General features: G+C 47.3%; 1 protein-coding gene across 1 annotated transcript in view; it reads left to right on the forward strand.

Moving 5' to 3' along the window:
- The window catches only part of ITPR1 (inositol 1,4,5-trisphosphate receptor type 1), a 174669-nt gene that overhangs the window by 81839 nt on the left and 69048 nt on the right, over nucleotides 1-23782 (forward strand). The window contains exons 26-38 of the mRNA XM_062008420.1: nucleotides 127-288; nucleotides 385-555; nucleotides 1487-1552; nucleotides 2420-2557; nucleotides 4057-4182; nucleotides 4560-4760; nucleotides 6222-6473; nucleotides 7025-7150; nucleotides 7849-7977; nucleotides 11740-11860; nucleotides 12513-12697; nucleotides 13887-14035; nucleotides 15027-15138. Coding sequence (XP_061864404.1) covers nucleotides 127-288; nucleotides 385-555; nucleotides 1487-1552; nucleotides 2420-2557; nucleotides 4057-4182; nucleotides 4560-4760; nucleotides 6222-6473; nucleotides 7025-7150; nucleotides 7849-7977; nucleotides 11740-11860; nucleotides 12513-12697; nucleotides 13887-14035; nucleotides 15027-15138 — 1938 coding nt within the window. The remainder of the gene's footprint in view (nucleotides 1-126; nucleotides 289-384; nucleotides 556-1486; nucleotides 1553-2419; nucleotides 2558-4056; nucleotides 4183-4559; nucleotides 4761-6221; nucleotides 6474-7024; nucleotides 7151-7848; nucleotides 7978-11739; nucleotides 11861-12512; nucleotides 12698-13886; nucleotides 14036-15026; nucleotides 15139-23782) is intronic.

Here is a 23782-nt window from a genome sequence, read left to right on the forward strand (position 1 = left end):
TTGACACATTTCCCCCTCATTTAAAAGTAAGTTAAAGAGATTCTGCCACTGCTGACCGGAAGTAAGAAGCTGCTGGGACATTCAGTCTCATATGCTGAGTAACTCCTACCCTGTGTTTCCAGTGAGGAGAACACACCACTGGATTTGGACGATCATGGTGGCAGAACGTTTCTCAGAGTGTTGTTGCATCTGACTATGCACGATTACCCTCCTCTGGTGTCTGGGGCACTTCAGTTACTCTTCCGGCACTTCAGTCAGAGACAAGAAGTCCTTCAAGCTTTTAAGCAGGTGTGTGTGTGTTAAGAGCATTATTCCTCATCTGAATGTACATATTGCAGCTAAAACCAATCCTTTTGTGCAACTAATGGCTTGCATTCATGTAAGGTTCAACTGCTTGTTACCAGCCAAGATGTTGACAACTACAAGCAGATAAAACAAGATTTGGACCAGCTGAGATCTATTGTGGAAAAATCAGAGCTTTGGGTGTACAAAGGCCAAGGTCCTGATGAGACCATGGATGGAGTGCAAGGGGAGAATGAGCACAAGAAAAAAGAGGTAATTGGGTTGTGTGTTTGCACGAATTCATCTGTTAATATTTTCTGGAGATGTAACTGCTTCCAGAAATGTGACAAAACCTCATCTTTCCAGCACTCTGCATAGCTTGGGGAGGCTGTCTGTACTGCTTTCAGGTTAATGCCAGTTAATCTCAAGCGGAAGCTGCTCAGCACTAGCAGCCACTGCAGTGTCATCTTTAGGCTCTACTAGAGCAGTTGGTTTGGGTTTGCTCTGGCTCCCGAGTTGTGTGCTTTCGGCACTGAGATTGCATGGGCCTTGTGTGGTCAAAAGTACCTCAAATAATGGAAGGGCAGAGCTGTGAACTGCTCAGGTGATGCATTTTGAATCGTGGCACTATGGTGAAATGATAGAACAGAAAGATGCTTTGTCTGGTAATACAGGACTTTCTTGGCACTCACATCTGTTTTAGAGCTAATTAAACACCTTTTGCCTCCATGTAATTTACAATCAAATAGAAAAGACTGGGTGAGAGAAGAAATTCAATAAATAACCCCTGGGTTACAAACGTTTATTGTTGGAAATAAATACAAGTTATTTACTTGCTGCTTTCCTTCTGCATAGTGTTGTGGGGCATCTCTTGATATCTGTGCAATGACAGTTTAATAACAGTAGAGAGGGAGAGAAAGTAAGAAGTTTTTGGCAGAGAGATTTGATGACAGACAGAATGTGACAAGCGAAGGACAGGACAGAAGGTTGCTGTCTCTAAAGTAATCCCACCCTCACCTTCTTTTATGCTGTAGAGGTCAGTATGATTTGGCAGGATAATTATGTGTGTTTCTGAGACTGTCAGAAAACTGAAGGATGACACTCCATTCCAGGAAGGGAGCAGGTGCTATCCTACAGCAGTAATTTTAGCCTTCGTGAAGACAATAGTATAAGCTAATAATAAACTGTCTGATTTTATCCTCAGGAAGGTCACAGCAAGTCCCAAAAGCCAGAAAGTACTAGCAGCTACAACTACCGTGTAGTGAAAGAGGTAAAACTTCACTTCTTGATAGTTAAATGGAAGTGTGAGTGAGTAATGCAGCTCTGGAGAGCTGCAGTCAGAGGGAGACACCCAGGGAAGTCTGAGTCACTCTTCCATTGTGGAAACTATTTGCTGAGTAATGACATATCCAAAGCTGAATGAGAAGCCAGGAACACAAGCAGCATGACATGTGTATTCTCTCCTGAAGAATGAATTAGTGAGAAACGTGACATTTTGCTGCTGTCTCGATGGTAACACAATATTTTTATTGCTAAAGGCTACGGAGGCAGTAAGCAAGTGGAGAAGCTGTTTAATTTGGCCTGTCCCAAGTACCTTGCCCTCACCCACTGTGCTGTTGAAGTTTAATTTGAGAAGTACCAGACAAAGAGCACCCTCTGGCACGGTGTGGTGTGAGCTAATGGTCTGTCTGTGGCTCCGTACTGCACACCCTGAGACCGGGTTCGTTTGTCACATCTGGATTCTGCCAGGCCAGCCCTAGTCAGAGGTGCCATGGGTGGTGCCCAGGCCAGTGCCCTGCTTCCCTCGCCTGTGCGCAGGGGCACAAGGCTGCACCGGGTGGTGAGGGGGGTGCCGGGGGGTGGCTGCCTCTCGAGGGGGGCAGCAGGCACCACCGCTGCCTTCTGCCCCCACATTTCCCAGCTTGGTCTTTTTGCACCTCACCTGATGTTGCAGGAGCAACCGGGCCTTAGCTCGGCCTCAGCTCCTCGCCTGGAGACCCCAGAACCCGATTTTGCTGCCTAGAGCTGCCCTGGTCCGTGCAGATGCGTTTTGCAGTGTTGCTGCCGTCTGGGAGCCGCCTGGCGTGCTCCGGAGCAGCGCCCGGGGTGTGGGCTCTGAGGCGGCTGTCTCGTGCAGATCCTGCTGCGGCTGAGCAAGCTGTGTGTCCAGGAGAGCGCCTCGGTCCGGAAGAGCCGGAAGCAGCAGCAGCGGCTGCTCAGGAACATGGGGGCTCACGCGGTGGTGCTGGAGCTGCTGCAGATCCCCTATGAAAAGGTTGGGTTTCTATGTGGCTGTCACCTTGCTGTGTGTCACCTGAATATCCCCTCTGACCCTTCCTGACCCTTCCGCCTTCGTGTTGGATTCACAGAGGCTGTTTTCTGTAGCCTCACAGGCTGTGGGATACCCACGCTTCAGAAGCAATGGGGAGCTTGTGTAAGCTTTGCTGCCTCAAGTCTCTCAATACACAGTATTGTGCGCTGTTCCCTGAAGACAGATTTGCCCACTGTAGCTCAGAGTAAGACCAAGGCTTGACTTGCAGCTTTGCATGGGAGGCGTGTGGGGCCTTAAAGTTGAGCTGTGTTGGTGCAAGCAGCCCCTCGTTACTGCTGTGAGGTGACTGTGGAACAAGGGTGCCCAGGGCCCCACGTGGCATTTATCAGCAGCCCTGCCCAGTACTTAGACACAGATGCCCCCAGTTACAGAGTCCCAAACTCGCCCATAGAGATGGATAAACATTAGCTGGCTCTGCAGGCAAGGTCCGTTCCTCATTAGCCCTATCACTGCCATGTCATGTCAGCAGTGCAGTTTGAAGCCCACCTGGCCTGGGTTGCTGAACAGTCGACTTGCACAGCAGCACGTTCTGCTGATGAAGCACACCCAGAGTTCAGCACGTTGCCTGCCCATTAGTCACAGGTGACAGGTACTTATCATTGCACAGGTGAAGGGAGCTCTTTCTGTCTTCCTGGTCACTGCTGTCCTCTGTACCAAACTCTGCAGGTATCTGAGAACCAGTAATTCTGGACATGAGCTTTGATTAATGTTAAGCTATCTTGCTTCATGTTGTGCTAAAACCTCAACAGCAAAACCACCCTCTGGCACCTCTTGCCACTTTTCTGTCATGTGAATACACATTGGACACAGTGTGGAAGGTGTCTCAGCCTTGGAAATATATGAAGCTCCTTTAAAATGAAAGCAGACACTAATTTTCCAAACTCCCATCAGTGGACTTGGTAATCCTGACTGATGTCAGAGGAAAGGCACCGATTCCTGAACTCTGCGTGGAAGCACGCAAGTGATGTGTGGATTCCAGTAAATACAAATTGGGATTAGCTGTGGCAGTAATCACTTTCCATCTCTTCTTTGCCATAAACTGCCTATCTGTCACTGCTGAAATGCATCTCAGTGGAACATGGCAATTTCCCTGTGTAGTCCCAAAGTGGTTACGTGTGGTTTGGCCAATGTGCTGCTTTGCTCGGGAGTGTAAAAGTGACTCAAGCACGTTGCTGGCAGGCTTGGCCATGGACTGTGCAGTTTTGGAGAATAAACTACTGTAGTTTCTATTATGCTCTTGATTTTTCATCATCCTCAGAACTGTGAGGCAGGCCAAGCTCATCCCTAGTGTCAGTGAACTGGGTGGAGGTTTGTTTTTCTTCGGAGTTTGAGAGAGACGTGATAGTTCCCTTGCAGAGCTGGAGCTGTGGCTCCTTCAGGACTCACCTGAAAGTGAACCTTCCAGTGCTTCTAACCACATGTCATTTGTCATGCAATGGCAGGCTGAAGACACGAGGATGCAGGAGATCATGAAGCTTGCACATGAGTTCTTACAGAACTTTTGTGCCGGGAACCAACAGAACCAGGCGTTGCTGCACAAGCACATAAACCTGTTCCTCAACCCAGGGGTAAGAATAACCTCATGCTGTGGTTTACTACTTGTTTTCTAGCGAGAAAAGAGAGTGGATTGTCTTGGGTGATGGCCTCTTGGCCTGTTCTGATGCAAGACTGACTGGAGGGGTCACATATTGTTTTGATTCTAAAGCCACGACAGTTGGCAAGATCTGTTTGTTTAGGATTCTTTCAGTGTAGGAAGTTCAAGAGACCCAAGTGGGCTGAAAAATAGGCTCAGATGTGAGCCCTCATGTTGCAAGATTGGATCCTCAGAAGGACTCTCTTCAGTCCTGCACCAGCAGGAGTGTTGACTTTGCCCCGACCTCTGTGTGGGTTTGGTGGCGTGTTTATCTCCTCATTGATTTTTCTTTCTCCCATCCCCATCCATTAGATCCTGGAAGCAGTGACAATGCAGCACATTTTCATGAACAACTTCCAGCTCTGCAGTGAGATTAACGAACGCGTCGTTCAACACTTTGTCCACTGTATTGAAACACACGGCAGAAACGTTCAGTACATCAAGTTCCTGCAGACGATTGTCAAGGCGGAAGGAAAATTCATTAAGAAATGCCAAGATATGGTAATGGCTGAGGTGAGAGCTGCAGGCATTTGCAAGGTCTGAACAGAAGTTTTCACATAGCATTTGGTGAAAGTGACAAATTGATCCTCTCGCTTCGGGGACTGCCAAGAAGCTGACAGTTAGCTCTCACAATGCAAAAAGAGCATACAGCCACCAGGAAGCACAGGCTTCTCTGTGACCAAAAGCCTGCTGAGCTCCTCACCCACAGCTCTAACGAGTGGTCGCTTTTTAATGATAGCTACCAGCCTTGCCAGGCTTCTCCCAGCAGCATTTAGGTGGGCTTCTCTAGCAGAACTGGCTGGAAGAGAAATAGTTTCATCTCCAGATCACTACTGCAGAAGGAAAGTGTTACTGTGATAGTATTTTGATGTGATTTCTTACCTTTACCAAGACCCCCATGTTCAGTTGCTTAAAGTGCTGAAGGGGAGAAGGTCTGAGGGTCTTCAGAAACTTGGGCTTGTAGGTAACTGGGAAGTTGGGGTGTCAGGATAGAAGGGAGAAGTCAGAGAAAGGTGAATAAATCCCTTTACGTTGGCTATTGGATGGGATCAGTTTGATAGCGTATTTAAGTCCTGATGGGACTTTTATCGGCCTCCTCAGCAGGGGGAGCCCGAGGATCAGACTTGTCAGGCTCTGGCACTCGTGTATCAGTCTTCCCAGCCTGATGGAAAGCCTTCCACAGTGTGTCATTCTGTTGAAAAATGGTTTTGTGAGCTTCTCGACAGAGTCGAGTTTGAGCAGTTGCTGGGACAAAAGAGCGGTGCTTTGGGGGTTGCCTTCTGCATTTCACTCGAGCTGTTTGCCCCAAGCCCTGCAGGAGGGAAGCTCCAGGTCCCTCCAGCTGCGTGCTCAGAAGTGCCCAGCCCCAAGCAGGTCTTGCTTTGCTTGTTCTCCTTCTCTTCATGGAGTTACAGGAGGTCTGAACTGCTCTGAAGACATGACCCTCTGGGTCTCAAATGCGAGGCTGATGGAAGTCTTCAGTGTGTGACTTTCTGTGCCACTCTCTAGCCTTGGCAAATGGATGGTGTTTGTTCAGAAGGGTGGGGTTAGTGAGCCCTGCAGTCCCCCCATCTGACATGCCCCCGGGGCCTTCCTCTGACCAGACCCCGTGTCTGCAGCTGTACAGGGAGTCAGCTGAGGCAACGGACGGCAAATCAACAGGCACAATGGAAAGTCACAAGCTTCTTGGCACAACTTCTGTCTAAGCAGGCAGTTGGGCTGACTTTGAAGTCCTTCAGCGGTTCAGAAGTGGTAAATTCTTTAAGAGAAAATGTCATCCTGGAGCCCTGTATCCCATGAAGGCAGCACAAGAGGAATGCCCAGCTGACTCGGTGGGCTGCGCTCCTTTTAAGTGTGTAAAGAGCAGCTAATGGGGATTTGCACTGGAACTGTCAGCACACAGCCTGGGGGAGGATGCTGGGGGGAGCAGCAGGGGCTTTGATGTGCTGATGGGATGTTTCTCTTCCTGGGTAGCTGGTGAATGCGGGAGAAGACGTCCTTGTGTTCTACAACGACAGAGCCTCCTTCCAGACCTTGGTGCAGATGATGAGATCCGAGAGGGATCGGATGGATGAGAACAGCCCGCTGATGTACCACATCCACTTGGTAGAGCTGCTGGCTGTGTGCACAGAAGGCAAAAACGTCTACACAGAAATAAAATGCAACTCCCTGCTTCCTTTGGATGACATTGTTAGGGTAGTAACCCACGAGGATTGCATACCTGAGGTGAGGGCCGTTTGAAGGCACTGGCCCACCATGTGTATTTGAAATGGGCTGATTTGGGGTGAGACATCTGGTGCTGCAGTGCCTGGCCTGGGAAAGGTGGTTGGTGCAGGTGGACAGGAAGCTGTGAGCTGGGAAACTGGGTTCCTTCTCTGCTTCTGCCACCAGCAGCCCCAGTCAGTCTGGGTAGCTCGGTTAAATCCTTTTGATACTTGGTTCCTTGCCCTTACAATGGGGATGTGATGCTGTATGTGGTTGTGTTATAGGGTTCTTGAGGCAGAGGTGTTTATGGAGGATGCTGCTAACCCTGAGCAGATGGTTCTACAGAACTGGAAATGATGATGGTGCTGACGTTCTGTCTGCACTGGTTGTGGTGTATTTTATTGGGTGGTGTCTTGCTGTTCATGGCATTACGTGTCACCAGTGCTTAAATAAAAGGAATGAGCAGAATTACCAGTGATTTATGCAGCTGTTCTAATGTGATGCTGTGGTCCTTCATAATACCATTCAGGGGCTTGTTTTGTAATGGGAATTGCTTTTTCCTCTACTTGTAGGTCAAAATTGCATACATCAACTTCTTGAATCATTGCTATGTGGACACAGAAGTAGAAATGAAAGAGATCTACACCAGTAATCATATGTGGAAGCTATTTGAGAACTTCCTGGTTGACATCTGTCGGGTAATGACTTCTGTATCTAGGAACTGAATTCAAAAAGCTTAAATGAACCTGTTTAGTATAGAGCAGTGAGAGTGAGGCCAACCAGGCAGTAAGTACTCTGAATGCTGTGTTCTTTCAAATTGATATGTGCCTTCTTTTCCTTGTGCCTGTGGATTTCATTAGTCATATTCCATGGAACACATTAATATTTTCCTTTTCAAAAGAAAAACGCAAACCTCAGAGAAGCCCCACACCCTGCTCCTTTGTCTGATGCCTTTTTCTGTTCTGCCACCTGGCTTGCTTACTCTGGCCAGGAGAAGTGAGCTCCTTTCCAAGCAACAGTCAACGTTTTTTGGCAGGTCAGGACGAATTTTTTCCAAGCTTGGCATTTGTTTGGCCTTATGGCTTTGTGCCTGGGATTCCAAGTATTTCCCCATACGAAAGCATTGCACCTCAGTCCTCCCCACTACTTTCTTTCCTCTAAGGCACTCTGTTGGGTTTTTTCCCCCCTCCCTCCTAAACATGCTGTATGCCAACACAATAAAACAGTAACAACGCTGGGCATCTGCTGGAACTCCAGAGATCCAGTTGTCGTAAGTATCATCGTGGCAGGGAATTGCTGTAGCTAGAATGGTGCAAAATCAAGGTCTCTAGTTGGTGACACTTGCTAATCTACCTGGGTTGAGCTGCTTCTGACCTAAGAATGAATTGTGTTGCAGGCTTGTAACAACACCACCGACAGAAAGCACGCTGACTCCATATTGGAGAAGTATGTTACAGAAATAGTGATGAGTATAGTCACCACTTTCTTCAGTTCCCCGTTCTCTGACCAGAGCACCACTTTGCAGGTAGGAGAATGACGAGAGTCAAGTGCAAATCTGTTGCCAATTGTGTTCCTTCTGCTTTGGTTGCATTTACCTGTTACACGTGTGTTTGTGATGAGGGATCAGATATGTATTATTTGTGACCAGGATGTTGCTTTTGCTGCACAAGTGGAAAGATTTGGACATCAATACAAATGTTTTTCTAGACAAGCTCAAGTGTCACAATATTTCATTAGTAGATTCAACCCTGTGCTACCACAGAGACCACACAGGTCTTTTGGAGAGAGTTTCTGTGTTGTTATCGGGTTCCATGTCAGAAAATCACACCACAAGTAGGGAAATTGTCCCTATTCTGTGCTGCAGTTGCATCTAAGGGCTCTGGTCATCCTCTTTGCAGCAACAGGTCAGAGTACACTTTAATAAGGTGCCATGGGCAGATGCAGGAGAGCAAACAAGCAGTTCTGCTCTGGGATGCATGGGCATGCCAACTGTCTAGCAGTGGTAAAGCAGGAGCACAGCAGCAAGGAGCTCTCCAGAGTGTCATGAAGAAGGAAGTTAAGGAAGATAAAGCTTGGGTGGCAAACTTTCCAGACAGGAGAGTGGTGCATTGCAGAGGGTGCAAAGCTGATTGTTTAAAGGACGTGTGTTTTTATAGGAAGGTTCTAATTTCCTTTAAAAACAAAACCATTCCAAACCCAAACGTTTCCCAGAAGCTCTAGTGTGTTTCATTAAGCTGGGTAATTGTTTTCTCTTGTTCCAAAGTGGGGGAAATGAAGCTTAAAGCATTTGTGAAGTGAGAGAAGGTAGAGATTTCCCCTGCAGAACAGCAGTGTCAGGACACTGCCCTCGTGTTTGTATTGCAGCACAAGCAGAACAGCATTATTTTATTCACAAATAACTTTTGGGGAGGGGTTTGGGTGGAGTGGTCAGGTACCTGGCAGCTCTGTCAGAAGTCTGAGCATGGTAGTTGTTTAAACTTGACTCAGCCTGGTCATGCCAAAGGCAGTTCACAGTGCAAACTCCAGGTTTGGAGTCGAATGCAGCTGGCAGCAGGTTGGGAGGCATCTAGTTCCCAAAAATGGCCCTGAGGGGCATCAGGCACTTGTTGGTTGGTCGCCTGTTAAGGAATTTATGCTATCCCTTTGCCTGATGGTGCACTTGCTTGGGTGACTGCAGTGCTCCAGGGGAGGCTGCATCAAACTGCTGCATGACTGTGCATCAGGTGAAGTCTTTCTGCTCAGCACAAGTATTCCTCCTGTTCCCTGGCTGACTACTCATATTTCTTGTGTTGGCAGCCTGTCCTCCTTGGGCTGGGACACGTGCTCAGGCCATGTCTGGATGACAGTGGCCAGCCTGATCTAAACAGCCCAACTGTTTAGCATTCAACACAGTCCTGCTTCTCACAGGCTTAGACAGCCCTTCTTATTCAGGCAAGGAGACAGACACACTGAAAGTCACACAGCTGTGCTGGAGATGGGCTCAAATACTAAACTGGCAAGCTGGGCATTTCCTGCCTGTGCTGTGTTTGGGGTGAGCAGCTTTGTTAGGGTTGTGTCTTAACTCACACCAGTCTGAGCAGTCCAGCAGTTGGATTTGCTCCTCATATGACAGTAGAATGTCAGCTGCTGTTGCAGCATCAGCCTCTACCCTAGTTTGTCAAAACTTTGTCAAAGGAAATGAGAAACTGAGATGAAATTAGCCTTGTCCCCTGGGGCTCTGCCCTTCTCTCTTCCTTCTATACCATGTACCTTGGCTGTCATCCTTTCAGTGGTCATCTCTGAGGGTACAGCATTTGAATACACTTCCTTAGCAGAGTATTTTCAGCCATCTGTTAATTTTATATCAGCAGTTTTTCTTTAGTTTCTCAGTTTCTCTGTCTAGCCTGGTGAAGTAACTTATTTCACCCCTCTTTTACCGTCTCAGTTGATAGCTCTGTCTTTGTCTTACCCTAGCTTAGTCTTTCCTCTACAGCTCTAAGTTAAAAGCTCTGCTTCATCCCCTCTTTTTGCTTGTCAAAACTCTTGCCCATAACTAGAGGCTCTCCCACCTGAGGAGTGTGACCCATGGGAGCACCTGGCTGGCCACTGTCACTCAGTGAGGTTTCTGCTGCCCAGCTGGGATGCTGCAGGGCAGTGTGCAGCCAGTGCTGCAGGGGGGTGGCAGCTGCCACTCTCCTTTGGGTTCAGCTGCTTCCTGGCCTTTCTGCTGCACCTTGTCATCTGGGCTCTTCCCATGCGAGCCTCTTCTTGTCTCGTGCGCTTTCATGTTGTGGCTTGTTGGACTGCAATTGTAGCTCCTTTGAGTCAGGACCAGCCTTGCTTGTTCAAGGAACACCTTGTACCTCTGTTATGCAGTTCAAATAGTATAAAACTGCAAGAACATAAATATGCCTTTTCAAAGTACAACTGGCCAAAAGCTTTCCTCTGTACCAAGTACTCTGCAGCCTGTTTGCCCCTAAGGGGGAGGTGCCTCTGCTGCCCAAGCTTCTCCTTCCCAAGCGTAGCTGGGGGCATGTGGAACAAGGAGTAAACTTCTCACTTGATTTATTGACCTAGCTTAAGCAAATGAAACTTCTTTGAAGCTTTTGAAGACCAAAAAGTCTTTAAAGGTGAAGTGAAAGGAATATGTGCATGGCTTCAGTCCAGACGTGCAGGTATTTTAAGTGCCCTTGGAAAATACCAGTGTCTGCCATGCTTTTAGTGTTTGACTTATTTCTAGAAAGGGTGATAGGTATTTGTCTCTTAGTCACTTTTGATTCCTGTGTTTTGTTTCTCCTTTTGTACATCTCCTAATGGTGTTAGTTGCTGAACTGACCTGATGGATAGAACTGTCTGCTAGATTGGGCTTGTTGCTCTAACTCCACTTTTTTCTTACAAACAGGTATTAATCTTGACCAGAATAAGAGAGGTATTTTTTCACTGGTTTCTAAGTCTTGTGGGCTTTGCACTGTGGTGTTGTTCACGTAGCTGGTAGAAACATTACTTAGCTAACAGGCACAGGGACACGGGGTGTTTCCTCTGAACTTAGAGACTCTTTCCTCTACAGGTAAAATAAATGACTTGCTCTACTGAGTAATTACTGTACAGACCCAAACAGTTTTGGTCACTGTCACTGGGATATTGCAAAGGTGAATGGACAGAGCTGATGTGCACGTGTGTGTTGGAGCAGCACAGCTCTCCCTAGTGGGAGATCACCTTGTGAAATACAGGCCTTAAAACCACACCTCGCCTCTGGCTCTTCCAGAGCAGCTGGGGTGGTTACTGCTAACTACTACCTGCCTTTGAAATAACACACACACAGCTGGCTTCTTCAGTAAATTAGGTACCAGCTAATCATACTTGAAACGATGGGTTTTCAGCTCTGGAGCTGCGCTGTGGTTTTGGCCAAGAGCAGAGTCCCATTTACCTGTGGACTATTGAGTCAGCTACTGGTCAAGGCTAAAAGAAGAATCTGTCTGCCAGGTTTGCTGATAACTCTGATTAAACAGATGAAGATGACTGCTTATTTCCTTTGCTTAGTCAAGCTTCAATTGCTGAGGCTTTATGCTTTAGAAGCTCCCTGTTTAACGTTTCCCTCCCAGCACTGGTTCCCACCCTTACCATTCAGTTGCTGATTGTGTGGTAGATTATGCTGTCTACAACTGAAGTTGCTAAACAAGTGGATGCAGACCAGTTAGAAGGACTGGTGTGCAGAGAGTCGTGGCTGAAGCTGGTGACAGGTCGTGCTGGTACATCTCAGTACGGTGTGAGGAGTTTGATTTTTCTGTCCTTTAACCCTGTGTTCCAGACTCGCCAGCCTGTGTTTGTCCAGTTGCTGCAAGGTGTGTTCAGAGTGTACCACTGCAACTGGCTGATGCCAAGCCAGAAGGCATCAGTGGAAAGCTGCATTCGGGTCCTCTCAGATGTAGGTAAGCAAGAAATGGATGTCCTCAGAGCTGACTGCTGCAAACGTGGCCAGCCAGCACTTGCTGTTTGTATTGGCTGCTGTCAGCCTTCCAAAAAGAAAATGCAGTTGACTTTCCACAGGTGCCACTCGCAGGTACCTCAGAGCCAACACGTGGTGCAAAGCCAGAGTTAGGTTGATATATTGTCATGGTTGAGCAACAAGTGTTGTCACTGTAACCTGAGGTGCTTTCTCCATTTAACCTCTAAACTCTCTGCAGTCCTGTTGATCTGCAGTAGGGAAATAGCTTTGTGCCACTCTTTCCAGCAGTCTGCAGCACTTTGAGACGCAAGAAGAGTAATGTGTACTGGACATGAGGCCAAATGCTGTTGGATAGGTGTTACACGTGTGTTAGCGTGAGATGTTGGGAGAGCGTGTGGAAGGACAGATTCCAACTCCCACGCTTGGAAGACAGTGTAAACAGCCCTGAGGTGTGAAAGCTCTTACACATAATGCTGCAGAGAGGTCTGACCCATTACACAGAAATGAGCATTGTGTTGTGTAAAGGACATACAAAGAAGATGAAGGAAGAAATTGCAAGCAGATGTTGTCTTGTTCTTGCATTGACTGTAGTGCACGGGGTGAGGAAATTCTTACTGATTTTTTACTTGTTGCAGCAAAAAGCAGAGCCATTGCAATTCCTGTGGATTTGGACAGTCAGGTCAACAATCTCTTCCTGAAATCTCATAACATTGTGCAGAAGACTGCGATGAACTGGCGGATGACAGCCCGGAATGCTGCCCGCAGAGACTCGGTGCTCGCTGCCTCCAGGGACTACCGGAACATCATTGAGAGGTTACAGGTGACTGGATAAGCACTTGCTTGTGTGTGCCTACACAAAAAGAAGAATATACTTACTAAGTAGAAAGACATTTGGGAGTTAAGTAGTCCAAATGCCACGTGGCAGTCAAGTTAGCTGGTGCTGGATGCAGTACCACTGTAATACGAGTTACGAAATCAAACCTAAACCATTGTATCAAGGCAAGTAATTGACTGTGCACAGAATGGGTGCAGGACTCCTCCTGGGAGATGGTGGTATTTGAAAGCAGTGGTACTTGAAGTATTCTTGTTCTGCCATTAGTAGTATTTTTTAATAAGACAGGACTTTCTCATCACAGCCTTCCAAACCCCTTGCACACCAAAACTCTCAGTACAACCAAAGGTGCTGCTGCACTGTGTGGAAACTACTGCAAGATGTTCTCACGAACCAGTTGCAGCCACAGTTACTCCCTGATGAAACAGAGTGTGTCCATTCCCATCCTGGTTTTGCTGCAATGACCATTTACAGATCATGCTTCAATAGGGACTGCTGTGTTGAGCTGTATTCTGTGTTCAGATCTGTAGATGGTTCAATAAGGACTTTTTTATACTGGATTAAGTTCTGTATCTCGAGTGATGTCTTTAACCTTTGAAGATTCAGTCTCTGGTCAAAAGCTTTTTCTGGCAAACAGCTCTAACTTTACATAAAGTAACATACTGTAGAAGCACTGCCCAACCCACCTCACTGAAATAGCTTCTTCCTCTTTATCCATTCCTAACTATTTCAACTTGATTAAACTTCCTCTCTGGCTTCAGAGAGATCTCTGTGTTTTCTACTTGTTTAACTATTAGGATAAATGTGGTTTCATCTGTAAGGTACCTACAGCTTTCCACACATTGGGGGAAAAGGGGATTGTTATCACAAAGTTTCCGTGCAGCTATGAATCCACATTTTCCTCTTCCTCTTGTATCAATGAGAGTACCTACAAAGCTGGGGAGGATAGGGGAGCTCAGTAATCTGGGGACTGCTGGAAACTGAGGCTTGCATTTTAGACACAAGGATTAAACAAAATCCTGAAAGTCTTATCAGAGCAAACTCTCAGGTCTTCAGTTTACCCAGGCAGGACAGACCTAACTGTCCCTTTTCTCTCTTGCGAATGGTAAAATCCATTTGCATGTAAGTTTATGTGCATTTAATGTTTGTTGAAAATCTTGCCCTGGTTCTGTTCCAGGACATAGTGTCAGCTTTAGAGGATCGCCTGCGGCCTCTTGTCCAGGCAGAGCTGTCAGTGCTGGTCGATGTGCTTCACAGGCCTGAGCTGCTCTTCCCAGAGAACACGGATGCCAGGAGGAAGTGTGAAAGCGGAGGCTTCATTTGCAAGTGAGTTGTCTTGAAGTCTGGCTTCTTGGGAGGGGCTTTATGTTTTGCTTTTTCCCAGTTTCCCCAGCCCTGTGGGACGGTGCCCTCTTGCCCAGATCTGTAAATACCTGGTGCTGTGCCTTACAAGTATTTCCAAGTGTGTTTCATGGTATGGGAAACACAATTTGTCCTTGGAGGGAGGGGAAAGAAAAGCTCTTGAGAGTGGGGAAAGACTGCTTGATAGGATCTCACAGCTAGAGCTTAAAAATTTCTGTTGGCTGCAGCACACAGGTATTGTGGACAGCAGGACAAACAAGTAAAAAACTGAAGCAGGTCCCTGTGATTTGATCCCTGCCTTCCACCCTCACAGTGCCTGCAAGGTGCCTGATCCTGTGGCACTTAGTGCTGGGCGAGTGTGTCAGAATCGGTTGTCGTCACGTGCGTTACATGACACAAATGCTGCCCACATTTAGAGGGAAGGAAAAGGAGAGATTACAAGGTCATTTAGAGGGCAGTTCAGAGCAGAATTCAGCTTCTGAGATCACCTCCTGGAGGGATGGATTATATAGAGAGTTTGTGGAAGCTAGGTACCCCAGTAACAAACAAAAGCTGCCTGGGATGGATTTCTGTTTGCCCTAGCAGGACTCTCAGTATATTTTCTTTTTAACCAAGTAGCATGTGGAATAGTTTGCTGTCTTATTGTTTTTGTTCTGGAGGACCAGCAGGTCCCAAATCCTACTGTCTCTTCTTCTGATTCCTTTCTGCCCATAGCCAGAAGGTTTTATCTGCTCTCCTTCTTGGTGGGATGAAGGTTCCTTCACAGCTTCACCAAAGCCTGTGGTAGATGGTTAAATGTTGCTCTTGAAAGAGTGTTCCCAAGATGGTTGTATAATGGTATGATAATAGAACTTGTTTGCAGCCTAAGCCAATTAAGAGAGAGAGCCATGTATGTCTTAGCCCATTTTTAGAATATTCATACTAAAAAGAGCTGTGATCGCTCGGTTATTTTCAGGTTGATCAAGCACACTAAACAGCTGCTGGAGGAGAACGAGGAGAAGCTGTGTATTAAAGTATTACAGACCCTCAGGGAAATGATGACCAAAGATAGAGGCTATGGAGAAAAGGTAATGTGATTTACAGTTCATCATTCTGTGCTGGACACTGTTTTTATTGTTCAGTGAAGGAAAACAAAACTCTCACTTTCAAGCTGTGTTGTGCTTGTGTAAGCACTTCTGTGCTTCTGTACAGGAACAAGACAGTTTTAGTCAACTAATAACTTCAAGTATAATCTGAAAGTTAAGCTTGTTTCTGTTGCTGCTCTGCTTTAGACTTGTTGAAGTCTAATTCCTGCAGTTGCTGGTGCTGTAAAAGTATCTGGTTTCATTACCTTTTTATGAAGGATGTAAGTCCTGCTCTCTGGGCCTAGGTGGCTCTTTATCAGATCACATAACCCTGCAATGAGCAGATATTTTGTACTTTAATTGATATTCATCTGAGTGGTCATCTTGTTGTGAGTTACACATGGGAACTGTCTGAACACCCACCCATGTGTGGGGATTTTTCCCTTTCCTACATGCAGCAACGTTGTCTTGTTGGGAAGGATATTTCTCTGTAGGTACAGACCTATTCTCTATTTGCCTCAGAAGACTGTGCATATGCCCATATGTTTATGTATGTAGACATTCCTACAGTCAATCACACAGTCCTAGTCTAAGGTATCTCGTGCATTTCCAAGCCTCTTAAGCTATTGCCATACCACATGGTAGGTGTAGAGCACAACACACCCCCTCAGTGAACGTGCTGTGCTCATGAGCAACTGAGAGCTGGCAGCTGGGGCTGAGGAAGCAGTGGTGTGGAAGGATGCTCACTGCAACTGGGAGTGTGTGCCTGGGAGCAGATGGTGTCTCCTGTCCAGCTCTCACTTGCAACTGGGTTTAAAGTTGTTGCCTAGTGCTGAGTTCACAGCACAAAAAGGCAAAAGCTTTAAAGGTCAGACAGTTTCATCATCAGAACAATTGTTTGTAGCTATAGCTGCAGGGGAGAGAGAGATGCTGTAAGGCAGAGAAAGCGGTAGCAGCCCCCTGGGAGGTGGCATGTGCCCTCTGCTTTGGCAAGCCTGGCTGGCAACCAGGGTGCCTCCAGAGCACAGGGCTCTGCTGCCATCTCAGCCAGAGGCAAGTGCTGGCACGCAGGGGCCTGGGCAGGGAGAGCAGAGGGAGGGAGGGCTGTGCGTGGGGCTGCACGTGCAGGCGCGTGGGCTCAGCGCACCCAGCAGCGGAGGCTCCCCGGAACATGCCCGCAGGGGAGGGATGGCCAGGACCCAGCTCCTGCCCTGGCAGGGAAGGTGCTGCCCACGTGCTGCCCTCCCTCTTGGCTGCTAGCAGCACAGCCCACTCCCAGCTCCTGCTGCTGCTTTGCTCCAGGCCTGCACTCTACCCAGCCCTTTCTTCTTATTCGCTTTGCAGTAGCAGCAGTTTGGGATCAACTCGTTGACTTTGGCCCGAGCATATTTATGTGGGATATGACAGGGAGGTGGGGTAGGTAGGAAAGAGCCAGTGCTGCAGGTTTCAACATGACTTTCGGCACATTGTCCTCCTGCTGAGGTGGCAATATCACGTGCCAGGTCATAACAGCACGAGGTGAAGCCCTGTTCTCAAAGTCCTTTACTAGGACACCTGTGATACGGTACGAGTCTGATCTGGAAGGGGACTGGTTGCAGCCTGCAGAAGTTGGTCTGTTCCTGCAAGAAGGGAGTTGGGCTAGGTGATCCTCTTTAATGAGCATAGAGTGCTGATACTTTCAGTTGCCCAGTGCTGAGGATGTAGAAGATTAAGTATAATCATAGATTTAGTTTTACACTTTAGCACATCAGTGTACATGCTGTTAAAAACAGCCAAGAGAGCCTGTCCAAGGTCACCTTAAGTAACAGAAAGGGTGTGTGATACATACACTGTACACCAACGAAACCCAAATGGGAGCTTTGGGGGTTCTTTCTGTTGAATGCAGTATTCCACTCTGAGATGTTTCTAAATGGGAGCTCATTTACAGGAGTCCCTTAGACTTTCTTTAGCCAGCTCTGGCGAGGCAGTGTTTCTGGAAGGTCCAGGGGATGTCACTTACACCATTCAGACCATGGAGAACCCCACAAGACTCTAAAAATCTTCAAAGTGTAGAAAACACATCCATTCCTGAAACAGTGGGTCAGTTACATAATGCAAGATAAGAATATGCTTTCCTGTGAAGTGGATTTGAGTATGGCAAAGCAGCTGATTGCATACATAGACTGCTAGTAGTAGTAGAACAGCTTTTACTGTGTAGCTGAGAGAAACGCAATGGTAGTTATTCTCCCTTGTGACTCACGTAACTGTATTCAGTCACCACTTAGAAGGCAATACCTTTTGTTTTCAAAACGATCCTGGCATGTGAAAAAGGAGGGGGAAGGGGAGCCTTTATGCACCCTGTCTAAATTCAGGAGTCCCGCCATACATAAAGGTGGCAGGACTTGCTCTTGTGGCAGCACGTTGATCATGCAGGCAGTCCTGTTTGGGTCAGAAGTTGAGAGAACTGACAGCAGCCACTTCCAAGCGGTGCTCAGCAGCAGAGCGCCGTGCAGGTTCTGGCACAGCGTGTGCTTTTGCTGTAATACCATGTGGTGCTCACTGGAAGGATCTGGCTTATAAAAAGACTGCACTCCTCCTCTCACGTTCCACCTTCCAGCACCGATAATGCAACCGGCACCCCTCCCGTCCCATGTGCCTGTCCCTCGTGGAGGTGGGAAATGCAATGAGAACGCAGTGCTGTCCGCTCCCATTAGCCAAGGCCTTCATTAAACAGCTGGGATTCCTCTGCAGCATGCAAAGCCCGTGGTGAGAGCACAGATGTACAGAAGCTTGTGGGAAGGCTCAAAGTTTTACATATTGCTAAAGACTCCTCATCTTGGCACACGCTCAGGTTCCCTCACTGATGGGGAGCATACTGTGGTATATTTAATAGGCAGAAAACTTTACTACATTGACAGTGTAGGCTAGACCCAAGTTTTTCCTTTGCTGAAACATGTCATTCATACACGTCTTCCTGGGTGCCTACCAGATGATTAGCCTCAGCTCTGCAGGACTCGCCTTTTAAACCTCCTTTTCTCTCCCCACACTGGAAATCCAGCCCCTGCCCTGCTCCTGCCACTCGCAGCTCACGCTGCTGACGCTCCTGTGCCCCAGGGTGAGTTGCTGGCTGCAGCTCAGCTGGCAGAGGCACAGCACCAGGCCTGTCCTGCCTCCGGAGCTGCCCACAGGGCTCAGCGCTGCCCGCGCTCCACATCCCTCCCCTGCCCTGCCACGGGGGCCACTCATCCCCACCCTCAAACACTCACAGTGTTGGATTGTAGCCTGCAAGTGTTAAATGATTTCTAAGATCCTAACGTGAAATTGACCTGTAACCTCTCACTAACGCCTGCTTTCAACTCTTCCCCTTCTTTCTTTCCCGGCAGATTACCATTGAATTGGATAATGCTGAGGTCTTCATTTTACTACTTCTCTACGGTGTTGTTTCTATGGTGTTTGTTTTTTGAGTAGCCCTGTGATCTGTCCTGTTGTGTTCTCAGCATTGAGCTTTCTGATCTGTATGCCTGTGCCAGTGACTAGTTGAGTTTTCAGTCTGCCTTGTGTCTATGCTGGGAATAGTTATCATAACTAATTCCATATGTCGTTGCTTGAGTCCAAATGCACTTTTAACTTCTGGCAGTCTCCAATCAGTTCGATGCCACAGTAGATCCCATGAACTTCAGGAGCAGGTCTGAGTGCATTTGCAGCATCAGCTGCCTCAAGCACCGTTCACATGTCAGTGTTTACCGCCTCATGGCTGAACGGGCTCTCAGCAGAACTAAATGCTGAGATTCAGTGGTGTTATACAAATTGGAGGAACCTGCAAAAGCCACATGAGGAGGACCCTGACTGGAATGAGGTATCTGTGTTGGCTGAGCAGCGAGCAGCATCACGGGGCACGGTGAGGATGGGCCCTCTCTGCAGAAACGCTCTTGCTGGCTTGACTGGAAAAGGTGGGAGGCAGGCAGCTCATCAAAGCATCATCCCACTGTCCTTCCGCTGCTTCTCAGGCAAGGTTTGGTGTATGGAGCCATGTAAAACTTGCGCTTGTGTTGTGAAATCAACGTGGTGTAACCCAATGCAAGTTAGTCACTTGCGAAGCGATTGCTGTGGGAAAAGCTTTCTCCCATCACGAGCGTGCCTTCCGCTGGCAGCGCCACAGCCAGGGCTCTGCTTGTGCTGTGTGTAGCTGTTGTACGGGCAGAAGAAACACACTGGAGGGAGAACTTTCAGTTGAACTGAAATTAAGCTTTCTAAGGACTTTTAAAAGCAGTGTGTCTGGCTCGGGCACCAGTGCGCAGGGTGGAGGGAGGAAGCCGAGCTGTCTCTGCTGCTGCAGCTTCCTCATCCAGCTCAAAAAAACCCCACGTGTGGGTGCTAAATTTGAGATTCTTTTTGCATAAATGTGTAATACTGAGAAAGTGATTGACTGGCACCTTATTTTACTGAAATACCAGGAAGAAATGAAATATTTTCCTCTCTGTGCTTTGTTTCCTGCATTCTCTCCCAAGCCAATCTTTTATTTGGAACGAAATTCAGCCACTTAAAATGCTTAAAATGTTACTGCTCTTTATTCAGTAGAGTAGATAATGAAATATGCCATAAATTGCTTTCTGTAGCACTCACCTTTTATGCTGATTAGCAGAATTCACTGGGCAAACTCCATTCTTAAAACCAAATAATATTAGGAGACCTTGCCTATTGAAAAGGATTTGAAGTCTGAACCATTTGTCACAGAGGTAGACAGCTCAGATGCACCTCCAAGTTTCACAACAAACTTCTACCATTCCATAGTTACAGAGCTGCTGCAGAGTCCAGCCTCTGATGTAATTATCTTCTCTTTTTTGTAAACCAAGGCTTATTCCCCAGCAAAGAGGAAAACGCACCAGCAATGTGCTCTGGTTTTCAGAAGCCCACCTGTAGCACATGAGCGTTTCCATCAGGCACTAGACCCCTCAGATGCTGTGGTGCTACAGCTTCCCAGAATAGCATATATATATAATAGATGTGTGTATAATTTTATCTTGGAGCAACTTCAGACAGAAACTTGAATTGTTTAATTGCAAATTAAGTCATAATAAGAAACTCTTTCCCCTTGGGTTTCTGGCTGTAATTTGACATCTTTGCCTGCAATAAATCAGCCAGAGCATGCAGAACAATTTAGGATTTGATCTGGAGGCTGCAAAGGAGGAACTTTATTGCTCCTCAAAGGAGCGAGTGTGTTTATGACCATGGGCAGCAAGCACTGGCTGCTTATAGAAAGGGTTTCAGATGGGGCTCGAGCCACTGACAAGTCTCAAAGGAAATCCAGAAGCTTCCTTGTTTTTCCTCCCCTCCGTCAGCCTGGAAAGCTTTAGGGCAAAGAACACAGAAATCCCCATTATTAGTAAAATTATTAACTTCCTTTTCTGTCACACCATGCACAACTCAGTTTTTCTGATGGGCTGAAATGCTCCTCCATCCCTCAGGGTAAAAGTCTTTCAAAGTAACTGTCTTATGGTGTGGTTTCGTAGCATTTATGTGATTGTACACATGGGTTGATTTATGTATTTATATTGCTTTACTGCAAGGTGACTTCAATGAGTGAGTGGTGGGTCGAAATAATAGAAGAGACTAAAAATTCCAGGAGATCCATGAATTTGTTACTAAAAGTCATGATAGAAAACTGATGTTATGGTGGCTCTTAACATTTACTGCAAGTGAAGAAAGGGAGTGGCCTTGTAAGTGGATGAATAATGCTGGAATTCACCTCGCTGGTAGGAAATCCCCCACAGAACAGGAAGGATGGCGTGTGCTGCGACCTGCGTGCGAGGTTGGCAGCACCCCTGCAAAGGCCTGGCTGAGCTGTGGGGGCTGCTGGGGTGTTTGCAGTGCTGGAGAAGTGCTGTGCAAATGGAAGGAGAGGGGTAGGATGGTTTAATGCCGTTGGCCCAGCTCACGTGCTTTCTGTCGAGGGGTTTTTCTGGAACTGGCTTTTTGTTGGGCGTGAGGGACAGGAAGGAACTGGAGTTTTCCAGGGAGAAGTGCTGTAGCATGGTGTTGGTTTGCAGTATCTGTTACTGTAGTCTCAGGGCTGTGACCTGGTCTGGTAGAGCATGCTGATCGCATCTTAAAGCTCTTGTAGATGTTTTTTGAAGCCTGCAGTATCTGCTCTTGTGGCAGAATTCACGTGGAAGGTTTTTCTTCTGGTGGCAGAAATTAGGATACACAGAGAACGAGACTCATCTTGCAGTATTTGCATTCAGGCTCCTGTTAACTAGTAAAAGTGCACAGACCTTTGGGATAGGGCCGGCATAAGGCTGTTATCGAAGAGCAGAAGAGGTATCTTGAAAGATGGATGAAAAGCACGACTTGTTTTGATAGAAAACCAGAACTGTTGTAAACTGTAAACCATTTCTCAAAACCATCTTGCACCTTATTTGCACCACGGTTGTGTTGGCTTTATCCTGCTCTCAGGGAGCTGTGTGCTCAGAGCTTGTCTCTTGGCTTGCAGCAGGGCTGCTGTTCCTCTGGCTCCAAGGGCTCTCCCGGAGCATGGGGTGGGTGGTAGGAGCTGAAAGGTGCAGGTGTCTCAAGTAATGAGGTAGAAAGCCCCAAGGCAGGGCACTGGCCTGTTGCCTACAAAAGCTGTGAGGCTGAGTCTCCTGCTGGGCTGGAATTGCTGTAACGCTGCTCTGGAGGGAGCTGGTGACTGTGCTGGTCTCTCAGAGAACACATTCAAGGTAAATTTTTCTCGAGTGCCTCCAAGTGTGAGTCTCCACACAACAGTGATAACCAAAACCTGGTTGTAATTAGACACAACAGCTTAATTTGCTTCTAATGCAATCCTTGGGTCACTATAAAGTCCAAGCATGGCAGAAGTGCAGGTTTCATGGTGTTTCAGAGCTCCTGTTAGCCGGTGAACTCCACCCGGGGTTCCCTGTGGTCCAGGACAGCTGCAGCAGCCCAAGCTCCCTCCCCGCTGAGGCATTTGTTTGCCACATCATGTCCCATCCTCTCTCCTCGGTCTGCAGAGGTGTTTGTGGGCACCGTGGCCCAGTTTCCACCTGCAGTTAGGAGTCTCGGGCACTAGAACGCATCCGTCCCAGAGAAACGCTTTAATGTTTTCTGGGCTGAAGAGGAGACGACTGTTAGCGCTGACCTGCAGGTGGCATGCTGGGGATGCTGAATGCGCCTGCCTCATGTCCTACTTCTTTCAGTCTTTCCTCCTTTCCCCCCCTCGCAGCCACATTGCAGTGAGCAGCTCGCCTGGGCACCTGCCAACATTCAGGCAGCAGTTACATAAGAGGAGCTCTTTTTTTTTTCCTGGAATTTGGGCTGGTGTGTGACCTTCAGCAGGAATTGCCAATAAACCAGCAGAGATGTTTACAGTCGCCTGGGGCCAGGCCGTGCCGGGCCTGCGGGGCTCCGAGCAGCTCTGCTGCCCCTGGCCGCTGCTCCCATACTGCTGCAGCTGCATGTTGCCTTCCAGGGTGAAGAGGGGCTTCTCTGCTGCTTCTAACGCCCCCAGCTCTGGGCCAGTGGCCAGCAGACACCAAAGCAACCAAATCCAGTAAAACTCTCCGAGTTCCCCGTGACATTTAGTCCTTTCTAAGGTTTGAAGTTAAAAAACCACGAATGAAGTAAAGCCCTGTTTATCTCTGGTTTTATTTGGTGATGACCCTTCTTTATGCAGCTGATAAATGGTTATCCAGCAAAATACACCTGCAGACTCACTCAATATAGCTTTGAGTTGGGGTGGGGTTTTTTTTGTTCACTTCTTTCACCTCTTCATTTGGGGCTTGAGGTTTCAAGTAGGTGAAAAGGGAACTGAAAATCCTGGTTCAAAGGAGTTGACTGAATTAACCTTCTTGGTGCTCTTTATCAGTGATCAAGTAAAACTTGATGGCTGAGTAAGGTGCAAAATAGGTGCTGTTTTAGGCTATTTTGGAAAATGTATTAACCTCTTAAGCTCTGGAGGAGATGCATTTAGATATTTTTTTGCCTTGAAGAGAGAGCTTACTCCACAGTCATTTCTCTTGTGTATTTTGCATGTAGACAGTGCTTCACTTGTTATGTCTCAAGCAGAGGAAATGCAGGCTCTCATAAATTTTTGTGGGCTGCCTTATATTTTTTTCCCTTCAGAAATCCTGCAATCTTTGGACCATTTTTATTGCATGAACTGGAATTGGTGAGCTCTTTGGAAGAGGAGACTGGAACATTTCTTATAGTTATTTGTAACCAAAGGGAAAAAACAGTTTCACCATCTTACTGGTTAATTGAAGCTGCTAATGTAAAACGTGAACGTTCAGTTACCATACAAGAGCTGCAAGACTGAGGATTTTAAGAGAATCGAGTGACTGTGTTACTGAAACACACTCCTGCTGTGGGGATAGGGGTTTGGAAGGGTCTGTAAATGAGGAGAGGTCTGTACATGAGAAATCTCTGAAATCTATACATGAGAAATCTCTGGAGTTTGGCATCAATTGAAACTCTCATTGAAAATCAGTGGTGTATCCGAGACTGAGATCTCTAACTCCAGGAAAGCCCTAGCCCCAGGAAAACATGCTTTTTCACCTGAAAACTCTGCAAAATGAGGGAAGGCATTCCTGTAGGCAGCTCTCAGTGACCTTTCAGTGCAGGCACTGACAGCTCTTATGCCAAATTTCCCACCTCATCGTCTGGCAGATCA

This window comes from Colius striatus, chromosome 15 (assembly GCF_028858725.1).
Source record: "Colius striatus isolate bColStr4 chromosome 15, bColStr4.1.hap1, whole genome shotgun sequence".
Classification (NCBI taxonomy): Eukaryota; Metazoa; Chordata; class Aves; order Coliiformes; family Coliidae; genus Colius; species Colius striatus.